The 22,654-nt window shown below is 43.2% G+C and overlaps 1 protein-coding gene across 2 annotated transcripts; it reads left to right on the plus strand.

Moving 5' to 3' along the window:
* Positions 1-470: 470 nt before the first annotated feature.
* Positions 471-22,318, plus strand: SP4 (Sp4 transcription factor). Of its 2 annotated transcripts, none has more exons than XM_072153830.1 (6): positions 471-613; positions 1,244-1,329; positions 3,100-4,654; positions 13,917-14,145; positions 17,118-17,317; positions 18,986-22,318. In XM_072153830.1, the coding sequence occupies exons 2-6, from the start codon at positions 1,261-1,263 to the stop codon at positions 19,231-19,233; spliced, it is 2,301 nt and encodes a 766-aa protein (XP_072009931.1). In that variant the 5' UTR covers positions 471-613; positions 1,244-1,260; the 3' UTR covers positions 19,234-22,318. The 2 variants fall into 2 exon arrangements, with proteins under 2 accessions (XP_072009931.1, XP_072009930.1); XM_072153829.1 differs by lacking the exon at positions 471-613 and adding an exon at positions 897-994.
* Positions 22,319-22,654: the final 336 nt, after the last annotated feature.

Below are 22,654 nucleotides of genomic sequence, written 5' to 3' on the forward strand. Positions count from 1 at the left end.
ATGATTCCTCCTGTATGTAGTACACTGTGTCCCTGCAGGCTGATGTGCTCCTCCTGTATGTAGTACCATTTATCTCTGCAGGCTGATGTGTTGCTATGAGTGATGATTCCTCCTGTATGTAGTACACTGTGTCCCTGCAGGCTGATGTGCTCCTCCTGTATGTGGTACACTGTGACCCTGCAGGCTGATGTGTTGCTATGGGTGATGATTCCTCCTGTATGTAGTACACTGTGACCCTGCAGGCTGATGTGTTTCTCCTGTATGTAGTACTATGTATCTCTGCAGGCTGATGCCTTTCTCCTGAATGTAGTACTATGTATCTCTGCAGGCCGATGTGTTGCTATGAGTGACGCCTCTCCTCCCAGTGCACAGGCGGCGGCGGGGAGGAGATGGTTAAGCCCCCCCTTCCCCTCGGCTGTGGAGAGAGGGGGCGGGCCCTGTGGATGTGCGGGGAGGAGGAGGAGCGGGGGAGGGGACTCTGCCAGCAGCTGCTGGAAAATAATAAAATAATATTATAGCTGCTCGGGCGCCCGGAATACACCCCGAAAAATCCGACATCACCCTCCGACTACAGGGGCGCAGAGGACGGGACAGCACCGGGGCCACCAGCGCGGTAAGCAATGGCGAGGAGGGGAGAGAGGAGGGTCCCGGGGAGGAGGCCGCACAAGACGGGAGAGGTTTAGGGGTTGGATGGAGGCGATGGATCCCGTAGCGGGATGGAAGGGGGAGGTAAAGGGGGTGTCCGCCCCGGCTCTCTGGCCGGCCCCTCTCCGGGGCTGTCACTCAGGGGCCCCGGCTGCGGGGAGAGACGGAGTGTGTACGCCACAGCCCCCTTCTCCAGCCACCGGCGCCATTCGTACAGGGAGAGAGCCAGGCCCCCCATCCCTCCTCCCCCAGCACCAGCGACCGGCCTTTCTATCCACCCCCGTGCCATCCCCTCGCCTCTTCCCTTCCTCCTGATTATCAGCCCTAGCATTATAATACAGCATGAGCGGTACGTAACACCCCCTGTCACCCAGGACCAGGGCCCCCTCCCCCTGTCCCCCGACCCCCAGCCTCCTCCTCCATGTGTCTGCCTGCAGGTTACACACAGGTGGCCCCCCACCTCCACCATGCTCATGCTAGTAATACATCACATCACAGGGCCATGCTCCTCACATTTCCATTGTCATCATTGCAACTTTTTTGTCTTTTTGTTTTGTCGCCAAGTGGGTGACATATGTCAGCGTATGTTATCTTACAGATCAGACGGAGGAAGACATGGCCAGCGAGGGCGGCAAAGCCAACGAAACCGAGGGCAAGAAAAAAGGCAAAGGCTCGGGTTCACAGGTGAATATTATATAGAAGGTCACCTTTCTATATGATAGGTTATTAATATTAAATTGGCTCGAGTCATGACCAATCGCGGATGGTACAGGTGCAACAGAGCCTGCAGTACCTTTCCTGGCCACTAACCTGACTATAGAGCTGCCCTAGTACCGGTGCACTGTGGAGTTACAAGAACTGGAATATCCCTTCAATGGAGAACAAGTTAGAAAACTGTCCTTAAAGAGGTTATGTCCTATCTACTTGCTGATCGGTGGTCGGTCTAGTGGTGGGATCCCCAGGGACCTGGAGAACAAGGGTCCATTGTACCCCAAAGATTAGACATGTGACTTCCGCTCTATTCTCAGTACTGTGCTCATCTATCTGTCAGCACCATAGAGATAAATGGAGTAGTGGGTCACATTTGTGACCACACGCTGTGTTCAATTGTGGAACAATGGGACCCCCACCGATCAGCACTTTGTCCCATATCCACTGGCTGGACAACCCCTTTAAGTTCCACAGACACCTATTATATATAAATTGCATTACCTCTTTTTATTAGTGTCTATGGCTGCAGTTCTTGACATATGCAGCTGTATATACATTGGTGCAGTCACATACAGAAACATCATCACCGGAGATTGGGAGGTGACCCAGAAAGTGACAGATGGGTGATGGTGGACTGGTACCACCATTGTCATATAGATCCCATAAAACTGTACCTTTACATACATACAATTTATTTCCAGATGAGGTTAAATAGAAAATGTTTTGTGCCACATTATGAAACTGTTCTCATACTGTGCATTACCGTGTGAATGGAGTCATAGACCAACAGCAGACAACGGTGGTGTGAAAAACTGACTGTGCCCAGGCTGGATTTCATGGACTGACCACAGTGCAGAGAATGGTACTCCAAGCATCATAGTTATGTGATGCAAGGAGTCCCTGCTTCCCAGCAGAGCAGTGTGATTATATATCGCTACAATGCACGGAGTCTCGTCCTCTGTACTGTCATAAATTGGCTAGCGCACAGTCCTCGCTTCATAGACTGACCGTGGTTGTGTGCTGCCCCCCTCACTAATGGTGGTAGAATGCAGTATAGGGGGCAGAAGTGAGTCAGCACTGGAGGAAAAGACATGTCATTATTGGTAATGGAGCTGCCCTAATCTTTGTGGGTCTGATTTCTGGGACCTCCACCAATCACAAGTTATAGACCTTGAATGGAGCAGTAAGCACAATGCAAGTGCAACATTACCAACAATCAAAGAGAGGACGCAGGAGGGATCTAGTATTTGGCATTCTGTATTTTAGAATATGAATGGAGCAGCACTGCTTAGAGACAGAACCTCTATAGGGGGTATCAACTAGACACTTATCACCTATATTTATTAAGGGACAATCCTTTTTAACTCTAAGCAATGTAAAACATGCAATAAGCGCAGTGGCCATTCTTGGCGTGGGCAGAAATCTCCAGGACAGTTTAGTTGCAGGGACCTCTGTCCACATATGTAGGATATCTTGTGCATTCTCTAGATGGTGCAGATGCACTTCAATACATTGCTGTGACAGTTCGCATAGTAATTTAGTAAAATTCTCCCTCCTAGAAGTTTACTTTTGAAACAAATATTTGTTCGCCGCTGGCTTCCTGAATTTACGAGTTTGCAGAAGCCGATATAAGGGCCAGAAGCGATTTCTGAGAAGGCAACCACTTCCTGTGAGAGATCAGATGATCAAGCTGTCAGATGGTAACACACCCTGTCTAATTCCTTCCACTTTCTTTTTGACTAGGACTCCCAGCCCTCTCCTTTGGCTTTGCTAGCTGCGACATGCAGTAAAATAGGAACCACAGGGGAAAACCAAGGTGCCGGACAGCAGCAGATTATCATAGATCCCAGTCAAGGTTTAGTTCAGCTACAGAACCAACCGCAGCAACTAGAATTGGTGACCACTCAACTGGCGGGTAGCGCTTGGCAGATTGTTGCTGCCGCACCCCCGGTCTCGAAGGAGAGCGGCATAGCACAACAAGGTATATCAATTGCATCCAGTACAGCAGCCTCAACAAATAATACCAGCGAAAATGTATCGCCTACAAAATCCAAACCCAGCAGTTCTGCTGCCGCCCCAGGACAGTTCCAGGTCATCCAAGTCCAGACTCCTGGAGGAAATGTACAGTACCAGGTCATCCCACAGATCCAGACACTCGAAGGCCAGCACATTCAGATCAGCCCTGGAAATGCCACTGCTCTGCAAGATTTACAAGGACAGATTCAATTTATTCCTGCTGGAAATAACCAAGCCATTATCACAGCTGGAAACAGGACGACATCCGGAAATATTATTGCTCAAAACTTAGCAAATCAGACTGTTCCAGTGCAGATCCGTCCTGGAGTGTCTATACCATTACAGCTGCAGACAATTCCTGGGGCACAACAAGTAGTGACAACCTTGCCCATAAACATAGGAGGAGTGACTTTAGCCTTGCCGGTGATAAATAGTGTGTCTGCCGGGGGAAGCTCGGCACAGATCGTTCAGCCCACAGATGGCGGAGTTACCAATGGAAATCAGCTGGTATCCACACCCATCACAACTTCCTCTGTCAGTACCATGCCCGAATCTCCCTCCTCCTCCACATCCTCAACCTGCACGACCACCGTGTCTACCACGCTGACTAGTAGTGATACGCTTGTCAGCTCGGCTGAGGCCGGCCAATTCACCAGCACAGCAACCAGTGGTGAGCGTGCCACAGAAGAATCCCCGGCCTCCGTCACAGAGGCCGAGAGCCAGAGCAGCAGTCAGCTGCAGGCAAATGGACTCCAGAACGTGTCAGAACAATCCAATTCTTTGCAGCAGGTCCAGATTGTAGGGCAGCCAGTCTTACAGCAGATCCAGATCCAACAGCCCCAGCAGCAGATAATACAAGCCATACCACAACAGTCCTTTCAGCTTCAGTCAGGCCAGACCATACAAACTCTGCAGCAGCAACAGCTGCAAAACGTTCAGCTTCAAGCGTTAAGCCCAACCCAAGTTCTCATAAGGGCCCCGACATTAACCCCTTCGGGTCAGATCAGCTGGCAAACTGTTCAGGTTCAGAATATCCAAAGTCTCCAGAACTTACAGGTTCAGAATGCGGGCTTACCACAACAATTAACTTTAACCCCTGTGTCCACAAGCAGCGGGACAACCATTGCACAGATTGCACCGGTTACGGTAGCTGGCACTCCCATCACGCTGAACGCTGCCCACTTTACATCTGTGCCTAATCTGCAGACAGTAAGCGTTGCAAATCTCGGCGCAGCAGGAGTGCAGGTACAGGGAGTACCAGTCACAATTACAAGTGTTGGAGGTAGGTGAAGGGGTTAAAAAATGAAGGGAAATCAAATAAATGATTCATATGTTTTTAGCAACTTTGTATACATTTGGAGACATGTTCTGCTTAGTCTCTTGGTGTGACTTTAGTACGGTGAGAATCATGCAGGATTTTACTGGATTTTTTTTGCTACACTCCTGGTTTGGGATTTTGGGAATACTGACACCAAATACTCTTGTGGGAAACTGGTCTTAACATTTAAAGTTGTTTAGAGGTTGAAAAACTTTCCTGCTTTCTTCCACACCTGACCATGGTTTGTGCTGGTATAGCAGCTCAGCTCTATAGAGATGAATGGAGCCAAACTGCAATATTATATACTACCAATGGTAAGGGGTGGAACTGTTTTTGGAAGAAAGCAGCCATATCTTCCAACCTTTGGACAACTCCTTTAAATGGCTAGACAGAAAAAACATTGTTAGGCTGTATTCATACGTTGTGCTTTATTAGTGTTTGAAATTCAAGCGCAGCTTCTGCAGAACACCATAATACACACTTCAGCTGCTGCAGAACACCATAATACACATCTCAGCTGCCGAAGATCATAATGCGCACTGCAGCTGCTGTGGGACATCATAATACGCATCTCATCTGCTGCGGGAAATCATAATACGCATCTCATCTGCTGCGGGACATCATAATACGCATCTCATCTGCTGCAGGACAAAATAATACACATCTCAGCTGATGCAGAAAACCATAATGCACACCTCAGCTGCTGCAGAACGTCTTAATACACATCTCAAGTAGCGCATGCCCACTGAGAGCAGGAGAAAGAGGTTCTGGGACTGAAATGTAAAGCATCCCAAACTGGATACATTAAAGAGCAGAATAAAGAACTACTTAGAGTTTGTGGGGACGGAGCGAAATGACACCTATAGTGCATGACTGAAATGTAGCCCTAAGCATATAAATAAAACAGTTATGTACTTCTCTAATAAATAATATTCATAACATACTTGTATGTAAATAAATCACCTACTCAATACAAAAAAAGGATCAAATGTATGCAGAAACATACAACTATTTATATAAACAACTACATATCACATGTGCAAACACATACATGCAGACAGATGTTGTAGATGTGACCCTGTTGTGTTCCTTTTATATGGGGTAATACTCTCTCCTTCTCAGGTACATTTGAGGTGATTAATATTTTTATTCTATAAACCAGCACACATATACAGAAAGACGCATACATGCAGGAAGATATACAGATACATGAATTTAGGCAGACACACATACATGCAGGCCGATGGACACGGATGCATACAGGCAGACAGACAGACACGGATGCATGAAGACAAACGCAGGTAGGCGGGCACATCATCACATATACAAAACACTCATGTAATGCACATCCATACATGTCATCACAAACCCTGTGGTGTCTTCAGGTTTAGACCCTGGTATCACACAGAGCAGCCTCCACTCTGTTCTCCTCCTCCACTTCTTGAGCTGTTACAGATTCAGCTTTCTCTGCAGCTCCAAGTGAAGGGATGATGGGGTGAGGTATTGAAATATAATGTACTGCATCACACAGGCCTGTGTTTGTCCTGCGCCTTGTTCATTTAAGACAAGTGGGGTAGGAACAGTGCAGGACACAGCACTTCCGCAGTCTTCCTTGTGACCTTAGAAAGTGAAGATGTGCAGAGCGGCTGTGATAAGCTCCACAGCGTTTGTGGGCCCCCGCACTTGCCTAGGTATGCCAAGTGTTGGTGCCGGCCATGATTGCGGTTGTAAATGCGTTGTAAGCACCATGTGTGACTTAGAGATGCTTGCATTGCATCTCAAGGCGCAGTTCAAATGCCACCTTTGAATGCCGCCTTAGGGTGCAGTCACACGTGGCACTTGTGTTGCATTTACAAACCTAGCCCAAGCGCCACGCGTGACTGCACCCTTACTCTGACATCTGCTGCTTCAGGTCGTGTTGACACATGGCGTTTCAGGTACATTTTTAAACGGCACATGGCCGGGCTCGCCCCAATTTCATATGAGTTTCCGTTGAAATCTATGCGATCAGTAAATAGCGCCAGGTGTTTTGCATTGTGTACATATAAAACACCGGGTGCTTGTTACCGGTTTCTAAACGCAATGAAAACACAACGTGTGAATTTCACTGTTTGTCCACTTCAGCTCTGTACATCTCATCGGGTTAGTTTTGATGAGGTTCACAGAGATTACAAACTTTGTGGTCCGATCTTTTAAGTTCATTTAACTGTAGCTAAAAACAATTTTTTTCAGTGACAATTGGGTTTTGAGAATTTTGGGCTGTCATGGGAACAAGGATTATCAATGAAACTGCATTACAGACACCTTCCAGCTGATCATTGCAGTAACATTCAGAGAGTTTCACCAGAGGTCAGAGTCGGCAGAGAGGTCCGTCTGTAACTAGGGATCGACTGTAAGTCGTCGTTCTTAAGTTGGGAATTGCCTGAACATTATTCTGCTTTGGAAATTTGCCGACTTCACACAAAGGTTTTTTTCACTTGAACTTATTGCATGTGCTTGCTAAAATGAATGGCCTAACCACGGAGCCACGGAACTAAAATCGGCATGTTGTGTCATTTCTGCTGCTCTGTGTTCCGGACGATCGTTCCAGTAGGCACATACAGTGAGTCTTACTGATCTTGATTTTGTTAAGAAAGCATGTCACCAGATTTTACCCCATTAAGCTATTAGGTAGGATATGAACTGCCTTTTCTAGAATTCCCCCTTCTATGTAAAGTCTCGCCCGTTTTACTTATAAAAGATTGCTTCCAAAGTCATGTGAAAATGAGCAGAGTAGAGTCCTATTTTGCATGAGATGAGTCAAGTACTTATCTAACTATATGCATGCATTTGGTTCATATTAAAGATAAGAATTTCATCTTTCAGATCACATCAGGCTCGTGGTTCGGTGAGCTACAGACAGTTGGAAAAAAAGTGTGAATTGGATTTTTTAACTAACTCAAATTTTCACCTATGTCAGTATCTCTATTATTTATTTATAGAGTACCATACATTACATTAAGACAAGTACAAAATACAATGGGGCACATTTACTTACCCATCCAGTCGTGGGTCTGCCACGGTTCACTAAGATTGTGCGTCCAATTTCCTGCATCTGTCACTTCCCCCGCTGAGGTCCGCCGGAGTTCCCCTTCTTCTTCCCGGTGCATGTGAGTGCTGATCTTGCGACACAATTTGCTTTTTAAATTCCGTGGTTTGTCCGAATCAGTGGGGTTGTCCAACGTCCACTCCCCCCAAATTGTGTCTCATGCAAGCCGGGGCCAATTTGACACCATCCGATTGCGTGCGCCAAAAACCTTAGGCAAAACGGATGAGTTCCAAGATCTATTGAGGTTGTGGAAGGCTTTGTAAATCATGGTTAATATTTTAAACTGAATTTGTTGTGTAATGGACCTCCAGTGGAGAGACTGGTAGAGCAGAAGCGAGGAGACAGATGGATTAGCCGGGCAGCAGAGTTCAGGGTGGACTGGTGGGGTGTTAGAGAGTTATCTCGGAGATCACAGAAGCTTAAAGCGTAACTGTAAAATTATAGTGATTTTACCAAATTATTATATGTGATTCCCCCTTTGAAGACAAACAGAATGATGCCTACTTTGTGCAGCTCACCCTATACTTTCCAAAGTTATGGCATTTTCTGTTCTGAAAGTGTTTGACAAAAATCTTTCTCACCAGAAGTGAAGTGGGCGGAGACTAATGTCTGTCAGTCTATGCCCTTAGGCTGAGGCCAGTTAGCTTGCCCACAGATCCCATGATGCCTTGTGTTCTCTCTCTAAGTAATTTAAATCCATGTAGTTTCCCACAAGTAAATCCAGTAAAAGTAGAAATCATAAGTAAACCAGTTATATGAAGTCTATAGCCTGTGCTGTGTGAGCGCTAAGGGTTAATAGCTTATCTGCACAGAGCTGATACTGATGACGACAAGGAGAAAGACAGAAAGTTCTGTAGACTTCCAGCTGTAGACATCGCTGTAGACATCGCTGTTTCAACCTAATTGGGTCTCCTCAGTACAGCGTATGGAACTGGTTTGGTTGGAAAGTAAGAGTTTTCCTTACAGAGATTGCCAATTAAGGCCGTCGTGTAGGTGTGTGGAGACTTATAGCCATGGATGCTCCACTAGGCGATTCTGGGAAAATCTGCAAAGGTTTCCAGGATGGGATAAGGAAAAGCACGCTTTTAGCTTCCCGACCCTAGTTACAAGCCTCTCACATAGCCAAATCCGTTCCCTACGCTGTACTGAAGATACCAAATCAGGTCAAAACATTACACAGTGCTGTCTACAGTTGGGAGTCTGTTCCTTCTGGAATAGATATACTGTTTTGGTTTTAATCCCGCATCATGTCATAAAGCCTCTTGTAGGTCATGGTTGATGTCAAGGGAGCTGCCTTACAAGGTAGCTAAACGAGGCGTGGTTTTCCTTATTCCATTTGCATATTTTCCCAGAATCCCCCTAATGGAGCATCCATGGCTATAAGACTCCACACGACTACATGGTGGCCTTAATTGGCAGTCTCCGTAAGGAGAACTCTTACTTCTCAATGCATATAGTAAAGATAATAGGCAAAGCAACCCAAGAGCTATTGATTTGTGGGAAAAAAAACCTTTACAGTTACTCTTCAATGGATAAGGCAGAGTCAAAGATGACTCCGAGACAACGGACTCTAGGGACTGGGCAGAGGGTGGAGCCATTGTGACAGGTGGGATGGATGTGTCAGGCGGAGGAAAGATTATGGGGCACGTGTATTTTTTCGGCTGCCACTTTTTCAAGTTTCTTGAAGTTGGCCTACTTAATCATTGCAATGTATCTTCATTTTTTTCCCTTCGTGATACATGTGATGAGTTGCCTGTTTAGTCACACTTTTGTGACTTTTTGTGGTGTGTGACTTTTTAGTCGCAAATAGTAGCTCTCAAAAGTAGGTCTGGGTCTACCATGCTCTGTTTTGGTCAAGAATGGGACCATTTCAGAGCCCAAAAGCCTCACAAGTTGAACAAATATCTGGGCTACAAAAATGAATCCGGCACACTGGATGAAATCCTTGAGGCAGCTAACTTTCGTATGCTACTTTTTTTTTTTTTTTAAGTTTTTATTGATCATATCGTTAAACAGGTACAATAAAAAATTACAAAAATACATCTTATTCATTCAAATATGCTTACATATAAATACTCTGCTCATCTACTCTTTATTTTACCTTTTTCCTCCCTATCCCCCTCCTTCCCTACCCCTATTCTCCCTACCTGCTGCAAAAAAAAAACAACTTTCGTATGCTGCTTGATTCTTCATCTTAAAAGTCTCAAACTGCGAAAAGTCTCACGAAAAGTTGCACACCAAAAAAAAAAGAGCAATAGGAGTGATACATGTCCCCCTATGAGTTCCATGTTGTCCATCTTGAGTTTTAAAAAACGGGAAGAGGAGGATATGGCTAATGGACATTCTGGAATTCTGGCTAGAAGAGATTATCTGGGCCAGAAATGTAGATCTGTGGGCCCCCTACAAAAAAGTAGTTCTATAGATCACAGAACTTCAAGCCTGATATAATCTGAATGAGTCTTACATTTAAAATGGTTTAAAACCATGTTTCTACGTATACTATAGAACCAAAGATCTAGGTCTTGCTGCCTCTAAACTTCATTCATCTCAGGCAAATCTGGCTCTACTCATTTTTACGTGATTTTGGAGGAGAACTTTTGTAGGTAAATGGGTGAAGGGGAATTCGAGAAAGGACATTTCATACGCTACCTGAGAGGACTGGTAGATTAGTGAGGAAAAATTTGGTAACCGGTTCCCTTTAACAGTATTGCCAGAATGTCACACGTAGCATATGGAATGGAGTTTTTCATTGTATCGGAATAATATGGGTTTGCCATTCTAAAAGAAGCATGCAATACTGCAGAAAATTGCTACAACAAATCGGTATTGTATGGGGTGACCTGTTTCTGCAATTTCATGATCTGGCAGGCACGGCAGAACAGAGTCTACTGAGGACATTTAGGATCACTATATTTCCCTTTTGAATTGGGTCGCACTTTTCTTTTGCCGTTTCTCGTGTTAAGCTGTCTATATCAGTATGCAGCCTATCATAGCAGCCCACCTGACATTATGCCCGCTCTCAGTGCATCATGTACTGCTCATGCACTTCCAGTCTTTTACATATTACACTACTCTTTAATTAAATCTACCATCAAAATCCATCATGATAAACCAGGGACACTTACTCATAGATCCAGACAATTTGACTGTGGTAATATACTTATAGTTGTTATCCATGGCCTCCTTTCTTGTATAATCGACCTAAAAAATTATGCTAAAGCCCCTCTGTGTTGTAGCTTCAGAGGCTTTTACACTGCCTCCCCCTCTCCCTCTGCTTTTTCAGCTCTTCCCCCACCCTCTGCCCCAATCTCGATGCAGCAGCGGGAGTGGCAGCACACAATGGGATGGTGGAAGTGCTACTGCACAGTGTAACAGTCTGTGAAGCTGCAGCATTGAGGAGCTCTAGTAATGCCTACAGAGCACTTCTTGCTCATTACAACAATTTAGAAGGACAGAGACAATGGATAACAAATATAAGAGGATCACCACAGTCATGGTGCCTGGATCTACGAGTAAATGTCCCTTAGTTTTAGGGTAGATTCACACGAATGTGTGCTTGCCCGGCCATAGCACTCGGCAGCACGCTGGAGAGCAGGAGAGATAAGCGGCACTCACCCCTCCCCACACAAAACTATGCCGCATGGTTCTTACGGCCAAAGATCTAGCATGCTTTATCTTTCTTGAGGTGACAGCACGGTACAGTAAGGTTGTGCTCACCATATCGCGGTCGGGCACCATAGGTGCCTATGGGGTCGTATATCCAGCCTCAAACTTGCGGCTGTATATACGTTCCCACAACTGTCGTGTGGGTGTGGCCTTAGGCTGCCCATAGCCCAACCTTCACCGCAATGGAAAGGAGGAGAGGTGACCCCCTCCCCTCTCCATAACGATGCCTGCCGCACGGCGCCATAACATAGGAAAAGATAGGACATGTCGCATTGCTTCGTGTGGGCAGCCATTGCCGTCTATAAGGGTGCAGTCACACGTAGCGCTTTTTTTTTTGTTTGTTTATGCCACTGCATCTCTATTTTATACAATACAAGACACCGGGTGATGGTCACCATAGAAACGCATATGCAATTGGGCTGTGGCAAGTGCTACGTGGGACTGCACCCTAAGGCTCTGTCTGGGAAATCCCAAAAGCACACGGAGCTAGTTTCTTGGACTGGGCTCACTTGTTGGTGACTGGAGTTACAGCTACATCACGTTACAGTAATGAATTGCAATCACAGCAAATGTTACAACTTTATAACACAGTAATGGTGAAGCAGAAATATTTTATGCGTGGTGAGCTGTATGTAGAGAACGGTGTGCTGGTGCTGCTGTGTGCTGGTGCTACTGGAGCCCATATTGATCAGTTTATCCCCCCGCAGCAGCATATTGATAGGGGGGGGTCTTACTGCCGGTCAGTAAGTGGGCGATAATGGTAGTAGGTGTTGCAGCAGTAACTCTCCTGCGGTCTAGCGGTAACAGCTGGATGTCCTGGGGAGAAGATCTGAATCACTGAGGCCACAGCACTTTCATGACCATCCAGGGGACCGGTTATATATAAATAAAACATACACAAATACAGACACAAGTTGAAAAGAAGAACATTTTAAAAGACACATTAAAACAAAAAAAAAAAAACAACCAACGGGGAACCCATTTTGACATCATTCTGGTTTTCGTTAGCAAATTTAAAAAATAAAAAGCAATATTGCTTTGAACGGAAATAAATATTTTTCTCGCTCTTTGGCACATTTATCCCAATTAAAAGAAAAAAGTAAATTGTAATAAATAAATTCAGATTTTTTTTTTAGAGCCAACCAAATAAAAATTATAAAATGGTCAATGGTTTCCATGGTTCAGAGATTGATAAGCTGTCGATGGGTTAAAGGAAATCTAGGAGATTCTTATGCCCTTGTTTTTAAGAAAAAAATGCTTCTACTCCTTACCGACATTTTTTTTTTCACCAAATCCCTTTTTTCATAAATGAACCCAAAACTTTTTTTACATAAACAAGGGCATAAGAAACCAAAAGAAGACAGATCCTGCCAGTGGTAGCACACACTGGTGGATGCCCTTAAAGACAAAACTAAAGGGGTCTAATAGCCTGCATTGATATTGACAGAAATCGGACCCTAAAATAGATCTCTGGACAATAAGGGGTTACAGAAATCTACCATCGAAATCCATCATGATAAACCGGGGACACTTATTCCTAGATTCATGCACTGTGACTGTGGAAATCCTCTTTATATATGTTATCCATGGCCTCCTTCCTTCTAAAAACAACTTTTATAATTATGCTAATGAGACAATCTGTGCTCTCGTTTCACAAGCTGTTACACTGTGCAGTCGCACCCGCACCCCCCTTCCCACTATGTGCTGAAGTTTCCTCTGCTGCAGTGAGATAACAGCATTGCAAGTGCTGAGCGAGCAGCAGGGAGGGGGATACAGGCGGTCCCCTACTTAAGGACACCCGACTTACAGACAACCCATAGTTACAGACAGACCCCTCTGACCTCTGGTGAAGCTTTCTGAATGTTTTACTATAGTCCCAGATTGCAATAATCAGCTGTAAGGCGTCTGTAATGAAGTTTTATTGATAATCCTTGGTCCAATTACCGCAAAAAAATGTTTGAACTCCAATTGTCACTGGGGACAAAATTTTTTTGGTCTGGTTCTAAAATTATAAAATATACAGTTTCGACTTACATACAAATTCAACTTAAGAACAAACCTCCGGACCCTATCTTATACGTAACCCGGGGACTGCCTGTACTGTGTAACAGCCTGTATAGCATGGAGGGGCTCTGGTAACAACACCAGGATCCGTTGTGTGCCATCATTTTTTAAAATAAAAATATATAAAGGAATAAGAAATATGAGGAGATTACCAATGTCACGGTGACCCTAGTTTATCATGCATGATTTGATTTCCTTCATATACTCGTTGTCAGTAAGCCTACATCTATCCTGCTGTGTAGCATATTCTTGGCCAGCCTTATTGTTGGGCATAGGAGGACATGGAAATGAAACTTTTATTTTTGGAAAACTCTAGGAAAATAGATATAAATTGTTGTCTGTGAAATTTACTTTGTGTCTCATACATGGAGTTGTTTCAGAATATTAAATTGTGTTCTGACTTTTTAGGTCAACAGCAAGGAGCAGATGGAGTGAAAGTACAGCAAGCCACCATAGCACCTGTGACCGTCGCCGTAGGCGGCCTCACTAACGCAACCATTGGCGCCGTCAGCCCCGACCAGATTACACAAGTGCAGCTTCAGCAGTCCCAGCCGTCATCTGATCAAGAGGTGCAAACAGGAAAGAGACTGCGGAGAGTGGCATGTTCATGTCCCAATTGCAGGGAAGGAGAAGGAAGGTATGTACCAATAACATTACTTGTATAATGATGAACCTACTTTGCAAGCAAACGAACTGAGAAGAGTCACTTTTTCCTGACTCACTAATGACTCACTTTTAAAGGCTTATTTTATATATCATATATAACATGTTCATATCCTATGGCAGAACAATATACTGCATGTCTGCATGTGTGTTAAAAAGGATTTTTACCTAATCGGCAATGCCTTTGTCGTCCCAAGTTAGAAGTCACCCTCTATCCACAAGGCTGCCAACTGGATCCCAACTGCTGGGTCCTCCATCGATCATAAGATTGTCCAACTGCTGGGTCCCCCACTGATAATGAGAATGGGGCTCCCCCAGAACCAGAAAAAAATGATATCCGAGTTTCAGTAATAGTTGGAAGCCAAGTGTGTACCCCTGCTGCTCCATTTTATTCTATGGAAGAGCCAAAGATGGCCAAACTCTATGCTCGCTTTCTCTGAATAAAGGGGTACCAACAGTCAGACAGTCACTGCTCACCTTGTATCTCTATGGACAGGGGATAATGGGGTTAATGGGGTTGTTCCATCAGACCCCAAATTTACCCAACAAGCAAAAACAAAATTGTTTAAGCCTTTTTATAAACGTTGTTTTTATTTTTAGGCAAAAAATAATTTGGATGCACCGGAGACGTGGCCACAAACTGCTGGTGCACTCATTTTTCTACTTTTTTATGCCCTCTTTATGGAGAATGTCTATAATATTGTAAAAGATGTTGATTTATTAAAAAAAACAGGTGCGCTAGCAAGAACAGCTCAGGCCCCGGTGCACTGAGGAGCTAATCTGCATATAAATATCACCAAAATTTTCTCTAAAATTACATCACTAGGAAATGGAAAAGTTATGCATAACTTTTGGACTGATTTTGTAGCTGATTTTCCCCTTTAACCCATATGGTGAATGCCATTTATAAAAGAACTATGTCAGAATTGTTTTGTTTTATACATCGAAGAACTGGAATAAAAAAACATCTGTCTTCTAAAATGCTTCCAATGAAAACAGCAACTCTCCCACCCATAAACCCGCACAGCTTGTAAGAAGAAAAAAAGCTTAGACTCAGAATATGGCAACACAAAAAAAAAATGTTTATTGTGCAAAATTTGGAATCCGTGGGTGATTCCAAATTTCCGAGGTCAACTGATCTGATATTGATGACCTTTACTATGGAAAGGCTATCAAAATAAATAAGTTAAAGCAAAAAACTTCAAAGAAATACTAGAAAATACACCGTTTCTTTGATCCTAAGTTATTTGATATGAAAATTGACCCGGAGCAAATCAGCAAGAGATAAACCTCTTTGCTGTCTGACAGATATCTGCCCTGACATTTTTTTAGAATTCCAAATTTTTCTTTTTTTTTTTTTTTATTTGGTGGGTAGGTGGGGGGGTTCTATGTAGTGTGGAACCTGCCAGAACAGAGAAGGATTTATATTCAACCAGATGGTTGTTATCAGAATAAAGCGCATCATGGTGGTAATCGGGAAGCTTTAAGACTCCAAGTATTTGAACCATCCTAAAGGAGGGGGGGGTGACATTGGTTATAAAATTTTGCATTTGAAAAGAATCACGTTGGATCTTAATGCAATCTACCATATATACTCAAGTATAAATTGACCCAAATATAAGCCGAGACCCCTAATTTTAACACAAAAAATTGAAAAACCTATTGACTCAGGTATAAGCTGAAGGTGGGAAATGCATTGGTCACTGCGTCCCCAGTATATAGCCTTTCAGCCCCTGTAGTATATAGCCTTTCGGCCCACTGTCGTATATAGCCTGCCATCCCAGTCCAGTATATAGCATGCCAGCCAACTGTAGTATATAGCCTGCCGCCCAACTGTATTATATAGCCTGCCAGCCCCCTGTAGTATATAGCCTGCCAGCCCCCTGTAGTATATAGCCTGAGAGCCACCGGTAGTATATAGCCTGCCGGCCAACTGTAGTATATAGCCTGCCGGCCAACTGTAGTAGATAGCCTGCCGGCCAACTGTAGTAGATAGCCTGCAAGCCCCTGCCCCCAATATAATGCCTGTAGGAAAAAAAACAAACTGTTTCCTCACCTTCCGACACCCCCCGGCTGGTCCTCCTCTTGCAGCGATTCTCCGTCATTGGCTCCGTGTCCCCGTGCTGTCCGTCCCGGTCACCATGACGTCAGCCACTTGCTGAAATCATGCTGTGTGCCGATGCCAGGGCACATAGTAGAATGTCAGCGTGTGGCTGACATCGCGATCCCTGCAATGGACGGCACGGGGACACGGAGCCAATGCCGGAGCATCACTGTATAGAAGAGGACCTGCCAGGGAAGGAGGGGGGGGGGTTGAAAGGTGAGGACACTGTTTGTTTTTTTTTGACTCGTGTGTAAGCTGAGGTGAGGTTTTTCAGCACATTTTTGCTGCTTATACTGTATACTTATATACGGTAACGAAAACCTCACAACCTTGCCACAATCCTGACAGCGGGTGAGGCTAGATGAATATGAGAAGATAGCTGACAAACGCATTGTGAATCTCCTCTTAAATGCCTAATAGTAACCATAAATGGAACAGTCGGTTAATAAATCGTAATAAGGGATGAGATGGCCATCAACCATAATATCTAATATCGCTAAAAATGTGCCTGAAATTCCCATTGGAAATCATCCTCATACTATTGAGCATTGATATGTGTGGCTCCTGTTGCAGAATTTAGTGGGTAAAAAAAAGAACATCTCAATAAAAAATGTATATAAAGAATTTATATATAAACAGATATTCTAATTATATGCTAAATATATGGAGGCAGTTGTATTGGGATTTAAGCCCGTTTCATTTGAGCGTTTTTCAAGCTTGATTTCGGCGCATGATTTTGCATTGGATTTTCCTATCTACAACAATGACACTGACCCATATCATACAGGTGGCACAAGTACATGATGGTATATTGCTGACTATTTATGTGTTTATTGTATTAGAGGCAGCAGTGAGCCTGGGAAAAAGAAGCAGCACATCTGTCACATTGAAGGTTGTGGAAAGGTGTATGGGAAGACCTCCCATCTGCGGGCACATCTTCGCTGGCATACTGGAGAAAGACCTTTTGTATGCAACTGGATATTTTGCGGTAAAAGATTCACAAGGAGTGATGAGCTACAGAGGCATAGAAGAACTCATACAGGTAGGATGTTACGCCGGTTCCCTGGCCTACATGATCGGTCTGTGGAAATGGACATTTGCGCTGGTCAGATTCCACGGGCTGAGCACAGTTCAGTTCCTTGCATTATAGAGAAATATGATGCAAGGAGCCAACATCCTTGCTGACAAAGTAAATTGTCTGACCATCTCGAGGCCCCATTTCCACAGACCTAGCACTTTTGTGTGCAGCATAAAGTGGAAATGCACGCACAGCAGATTTGTTACAAATGGTTCTATTCGGCCCGTTCCACACTTGCGAGTGTGATGCGTAGAACTCGCATCACACTCTCAACGCCTGCTGCCGGGATCTCCTGGGCCGAACGCTGCAGACCGAGAGTGAAATGACATGCTGAGTTCAGTCCCGGTTTGCAGCGTTCGGGCCGGGAGATCCAGGCAGCACGTGTTGAGAGTTTATCTCATCAAACTCGCAAGTGTAGAAGAGGCCTAACTCTGTTCCTCTAAATACAGCTTGAAAAATTCCCTGTGTTTGCCAGCAAAATCAATTTTCAACAGCAGAATTTTGTGTGAATATACCCTTTAAAGCCCTGTCCCTTACAAGGTCATTATGGGTGTTATGTGTAAGCTGCATGTTACAAGCTGGGCAGGCCCAGTTTGCTTTAGTATTTTGTCAGAGGCTTCAGCGCAGATTGGAGCACAGCTTGAGAAGTGCATTTTACAAGCTGAACAATCCCAATTTTTGTGTATACCTGCTGGACTCAGATTTTGTACTTATGGACTGGTTTAGACAGTGAGTCACATGTCCCCTCCCCCCCAATGGTGTTGTCTCAGGTTATTTAATAATATGTGCAGCTTTGTAGGTGCCCTCAAAGGGCTGATAGTTATGGTAACACTGCATAGATGTAACTACTAAACAGCTTGCTTAAAGGACATCTACCACCAGGATAAGACTGTATGCAAATGAGCCTGAGGGGCTCCAGGTTCCCTCAGGCTCATTTACATACTGCCCTTTATCCTGGGGGTAGATGCCTGTTAACTGTTAAGGAATAATAAACCACTAGTAGTAAGTTTTGTAGCAAGTAAACACCTTCCAAATCACGTTTCTTTCATGGCCCAGTGTGGTGACATCGTCCAGAAAATCAGAGTTGAAGGGAGATGTAAATTGGTTTTATAAAGTCAAGGAGGCGGAGAGTTTAGAACTGAAGTCAAGCTCTACCTCCCTCAGAAAGCCCCCTGCACTGTAATTGATGGTCTTGCATCCAGAAACATTGCTAACCAGATCTCCAGATGTCCGGTGAATGATGTCAGTCATAGGGAAGGAGGTGGGGAGAGCTTAACTTTAATGTTAAACTCTCCGCCTACTTGACTTTATACAACCAGTTTAATCACTTCAAAGTTGATTTTCTGCATGATGGGCCATTAAAGAAACATGACCTGGAAGGTGTTAAACTACTTGACAACGTACTGGTAGTTGTCTATTAGGCCCATTTCTGATGAGCTGTTCGATTAAAGCCAACTGTCTGATGTGGCCCCCGGTGAAAATGAGTTTGACACCCTTGCTTAAAAAGATAGAAATGCTGGCGCTCACTAGTGAGCATTGACATGTTCCCATGTTTCTTGTGACAGCTGCACTTTCCAAGATATTTTTTAATATACAGAAGTCTTTTTTTTAAAAAGTGTTTCTAATTTTTAGGTGAAAAGCGTTTTGAGTGTCCGGAATGTTCAAAGAGATTTATGAGGAGCGATCATCTCTCCAAACATGTGAAAACCCACCAAAACAAAAAGGGAGGTGGGACAGCCCTGGCTATTGTCACCTCAGGGGACCTGGAGGCATCTGTCACTGGGGTCCTTGGTTCCCCAAGAATCGTCACAGTTGCAGCCATTTCTCAAGATTCAAATCCAGCCACCCCAAATGTTTCCACAAACATAGATGAATTTTGAGGACTTTTTTTTTAAATTATTATTATTATTTTTCCTGCACTTAAGTATGTGGATTTACAGAATTGTGATCTTTTCGGTAGAATACCCATCAGAAGTTATCATAAATTTATTCCTTTTAAATATTCCGAAGATAGTGGGATGAAGCTGTGAATAAATATCCATTTTCTATTATTAGGCAATAGAAAGCTAAGATATTTGATCTGCATCGTGTATTCTACATTTTGTAAAAAGCCTTCACGTTCTAACGCGTTTTCATTCATCTTCCTCTCGAGAAACTTTTGGTTTCGTGACGAACCTTCTAAGTAAATGAATGGCGATAGACTCAGGGCCACAAATATGTTACAAACTCTTGTTTGTAAATGGGCCATACAATCAGTTTGTATCTATGGTAGCAAAAATTAGTCTGCAGTTACCTTTACAAAGAAGTAATTTTGTATGGAGATCTGATATTTAAACTAAATTTTCAGAAAAAAAATCTTATTTATATAGGTGTAATGATAATTATGCAAGATGCATATAGTTTGATGCTACCTGACGATAAATATGCTGTTTCTTATGTAACCTTTTATGCATATCCAATGATCACAAGGAGAGATCTGCTGTGGTCAGTTCTTTCCACATTCCATTTATTTTTCTTGTTTTGTTTTTTTTGTGTGTTTTTTTTTTTTTTTTAAATTATTATTATTTTGGGGTAATTGTGAGATTCCTATAAGGCGGAAAGGCTGCAGGCTTCATTGGAAGTATGGGTTCAATCATATGTGTCTGTTACATAAGGTAAGGATAACTTCATAGTGCAGCATTGTCAAATTTTGTTAAACCACTCCCCAAAAATGATGTCTACAAGCACAATTCATGTAAATTAAATCATTTCCTTTACAACATACAGTATTTACCCTGTGTAAGTAAATTTGGTTACTGTGTTATGTTAAAAGGTCATTTCCTTTCTTTTCTTTTTTTTATATGGGTTGTAGAGAGCCATATGTAAAAAAATGCAGAAAAAAACATCCTTGTTCTGCAGATAGATCTGGCAAGAACAACTTTGACTCATTATACAAGTTTTTTTTTTTGGGGGGGGTGTTGTGGCGGCAAAGTTCTTTTTGAAGCCAACACATAACTAAGAGCAAAAAAAAAGGTTTTTTAAACATTTTTTGGCTCTGACTGAGTAAATGGGGTTGTCCAGTAAGATTATTTTTTGACAAAGGGTAGAACGTGCATTAAAAATGAATAATTAATAACTAGTCTCTACGATCCCTCTATGGCTCCCATACTTTTTTTTCTCCCATTCCCATCTATGAATCCTCCCCCTATTCCTATTTTCACACACTCACTGGGTCTAGTCTCGTTTCCACACAGAGTAAATGCCTGCTCATCCAATCAGTGACTTCGGAGTTGACCTGCTTTAGCCAGTAATTGGCTGAGCAGCTATTTCCTGTGAGTGGAACGGGAACAGGAAGTAGAGACTGGTGAGAACAGAAAAGGTGAGGGGTTTCAAGGAGGGAGGTATCATTTTTCTGAGCCTTTTTTCCAAAAATTATACAACACTGGGCAGTTCTTTTGAAATGTGGATCTCACTACTTTGTCAAATAATACAAATTACGAGATTAAGGTTTGCATGTTGGTTTCAATAGGTTTTGTAAGCAAGTAAATTTATAAACTAGTGTCAGAAATTTGGGACTGTTGATGATGATCCTGACACAGAGCAAATGAGCGTGACTGAGTGTGTGTGTGCGCGTATTTATGTATATACAATATATATACATGCATATTGTTATTTTAATTATTGCAATGTTCAGCAAATATAAGTATCATTTGTGAAATAGACGACATTATTAGACATAGCTCCACACAAATACAATATTTATTTTCATAGACCTGAAATCCAATCTCAATAACTCGACTAGGGTAATAAAATTTCAACTTTTGTATATATTCTGGTGCATTGTATAATGGATCTGTTCTATAAGGTTTGTATTAGCTGAAGTTGTAGTTCTGGATTTCTACGTACAGATAGGCACCAAAGTGCATATGTTTAGTTTGCATGTTAAATATTATTTTTTCCTTCTCTTTGTGAGCACTTAGAGTGTACCTTGGTTTATTAAATGTGTGACTTGCCCGCTCATAGGCCTCTATAGTCAGATCCTAGCACTTTGGAGGTAAGTGGTGAGGGCACTATGTGGATCTCAATGGGGCACTAGTGTGTATGCATATTACACCCCAACTTAATTCTTGGTGAATGCCATCAAAATATCCCAGGGGGTCTGTGTGCTGAGACCATGATGTACACTTCAATGTTGTGTTATTGCATTTAGCATTAGCTGTTCTGTTCATTGCATTAAACCTAAACGCTTGTATCCATGGTCATTGATCTGTCATAATATATACATTGCCAGCTTTTATTAATTAGAATCCCTGCATTACAATGTATCATCAGTGTATAATACTTCAAGGCTGAAGTTTTCATAAATTTAAAGCAGCATATTTGTAAAGTAAAGCCTATGGTAATGTTGTAGTCACTTAATTTACTAGGACCCAAATGCATCATCTTCTTGTACCTAATGGAGAGCAATTTGTTCCTCTGCACCAGCAGCGACAAAGCAGTGCCGGAAGGCTAAATGTTATCAAAGTGGCCCATAGAACATATCATTGCTGTAGTCCTGGTAATATTGCACCACTAACTGAAGGTAAGTTGCTTTAAAGGGGATATTCCATGAACAAGACTTACCCACAATACACAGAATAAGGAAATGGGCTACCGGCACACAAATGTGGCCAATATCGGCATCAGTCTTGGCATCATGGATCCTCATAATCTATAGTCTGAGATCCTTGCTTCTGGCGAAGACATGCTCTACTTCTTGGCATCATGGATCCTTATAATCTATAGTCTGAGATCCTTGGTTCTAACTAGGACATGCTCTGCTTCTTGGCATCATGGATCCTCGTAATCTATGGTCTGAGATCCTTGCTTCTGGCGAAGACATGCTCTACTTCTTGGCATCATGGATCCTCATAATCTATAGTCTGAGATCCTTGGTTCTAACTAGGACATGCTCTGCTTCTTGGCATCATGGATCCTCGTAATCTATGGTCTGAGATCCTTGGTTCTGACTTGCACATGCTATACTTCTTAATTGATTGGTTGTATAATAAGAGTGCTGATCCATTAAAAAGTTTTGCAGCTAGTACATCTGCGTGCCATCCGTTTAAAAAAAAAAAAGGACACACAGACGCACACAGGCTCCCCAACTGGGACCCCAACAACTATGAGAATGGGGGTGCTAAGTCCTCCTTAGTTTGAACAGAGAAGCAGTCCCACATGTATGCTGCAGTGTCATTTATCTCTATCTGGCTGTTTAGGAGAGGCAAAGCGCTCAAAAATTAAATGCATTGGCACAGGGTCAGCTCCAGGTTTAGTAGGCCA

This window comes from Engystomops pustulosus, chromosome 5, assembly GCF_040894005.1.
Source record: "Engystomops pustulosus chromosome 5, aEngPut4.maternal, whole genome shotgun sequence".
NCBI classification, from domain to species: Eukaryota; Metazoa; Chordata; class Amphibia; order Anura; family Leptodactylidae; genus Engystomops; species Engystomops pustulosus.

Excerpts from the sequence above, each read along its gene's own strand:
- SP4 (XM_072153829.1), top strand. Across the intron at positions 1,330-3,099 it reads GCAAAGGCTCGGGTTCACAG|GACTCCCAGCCCTCTCCTTT; the intron begins GTGAATATTATA and ends CTTTTTGACTAG. Across the intron at positions 4,655-13,916 it reads CACAATTACAAGTGTTGGAG|GTCAACAGCAAGGAGCAGAT; the intron begins GTAGGTGAAGGG and ends CTGACTTTTTAG.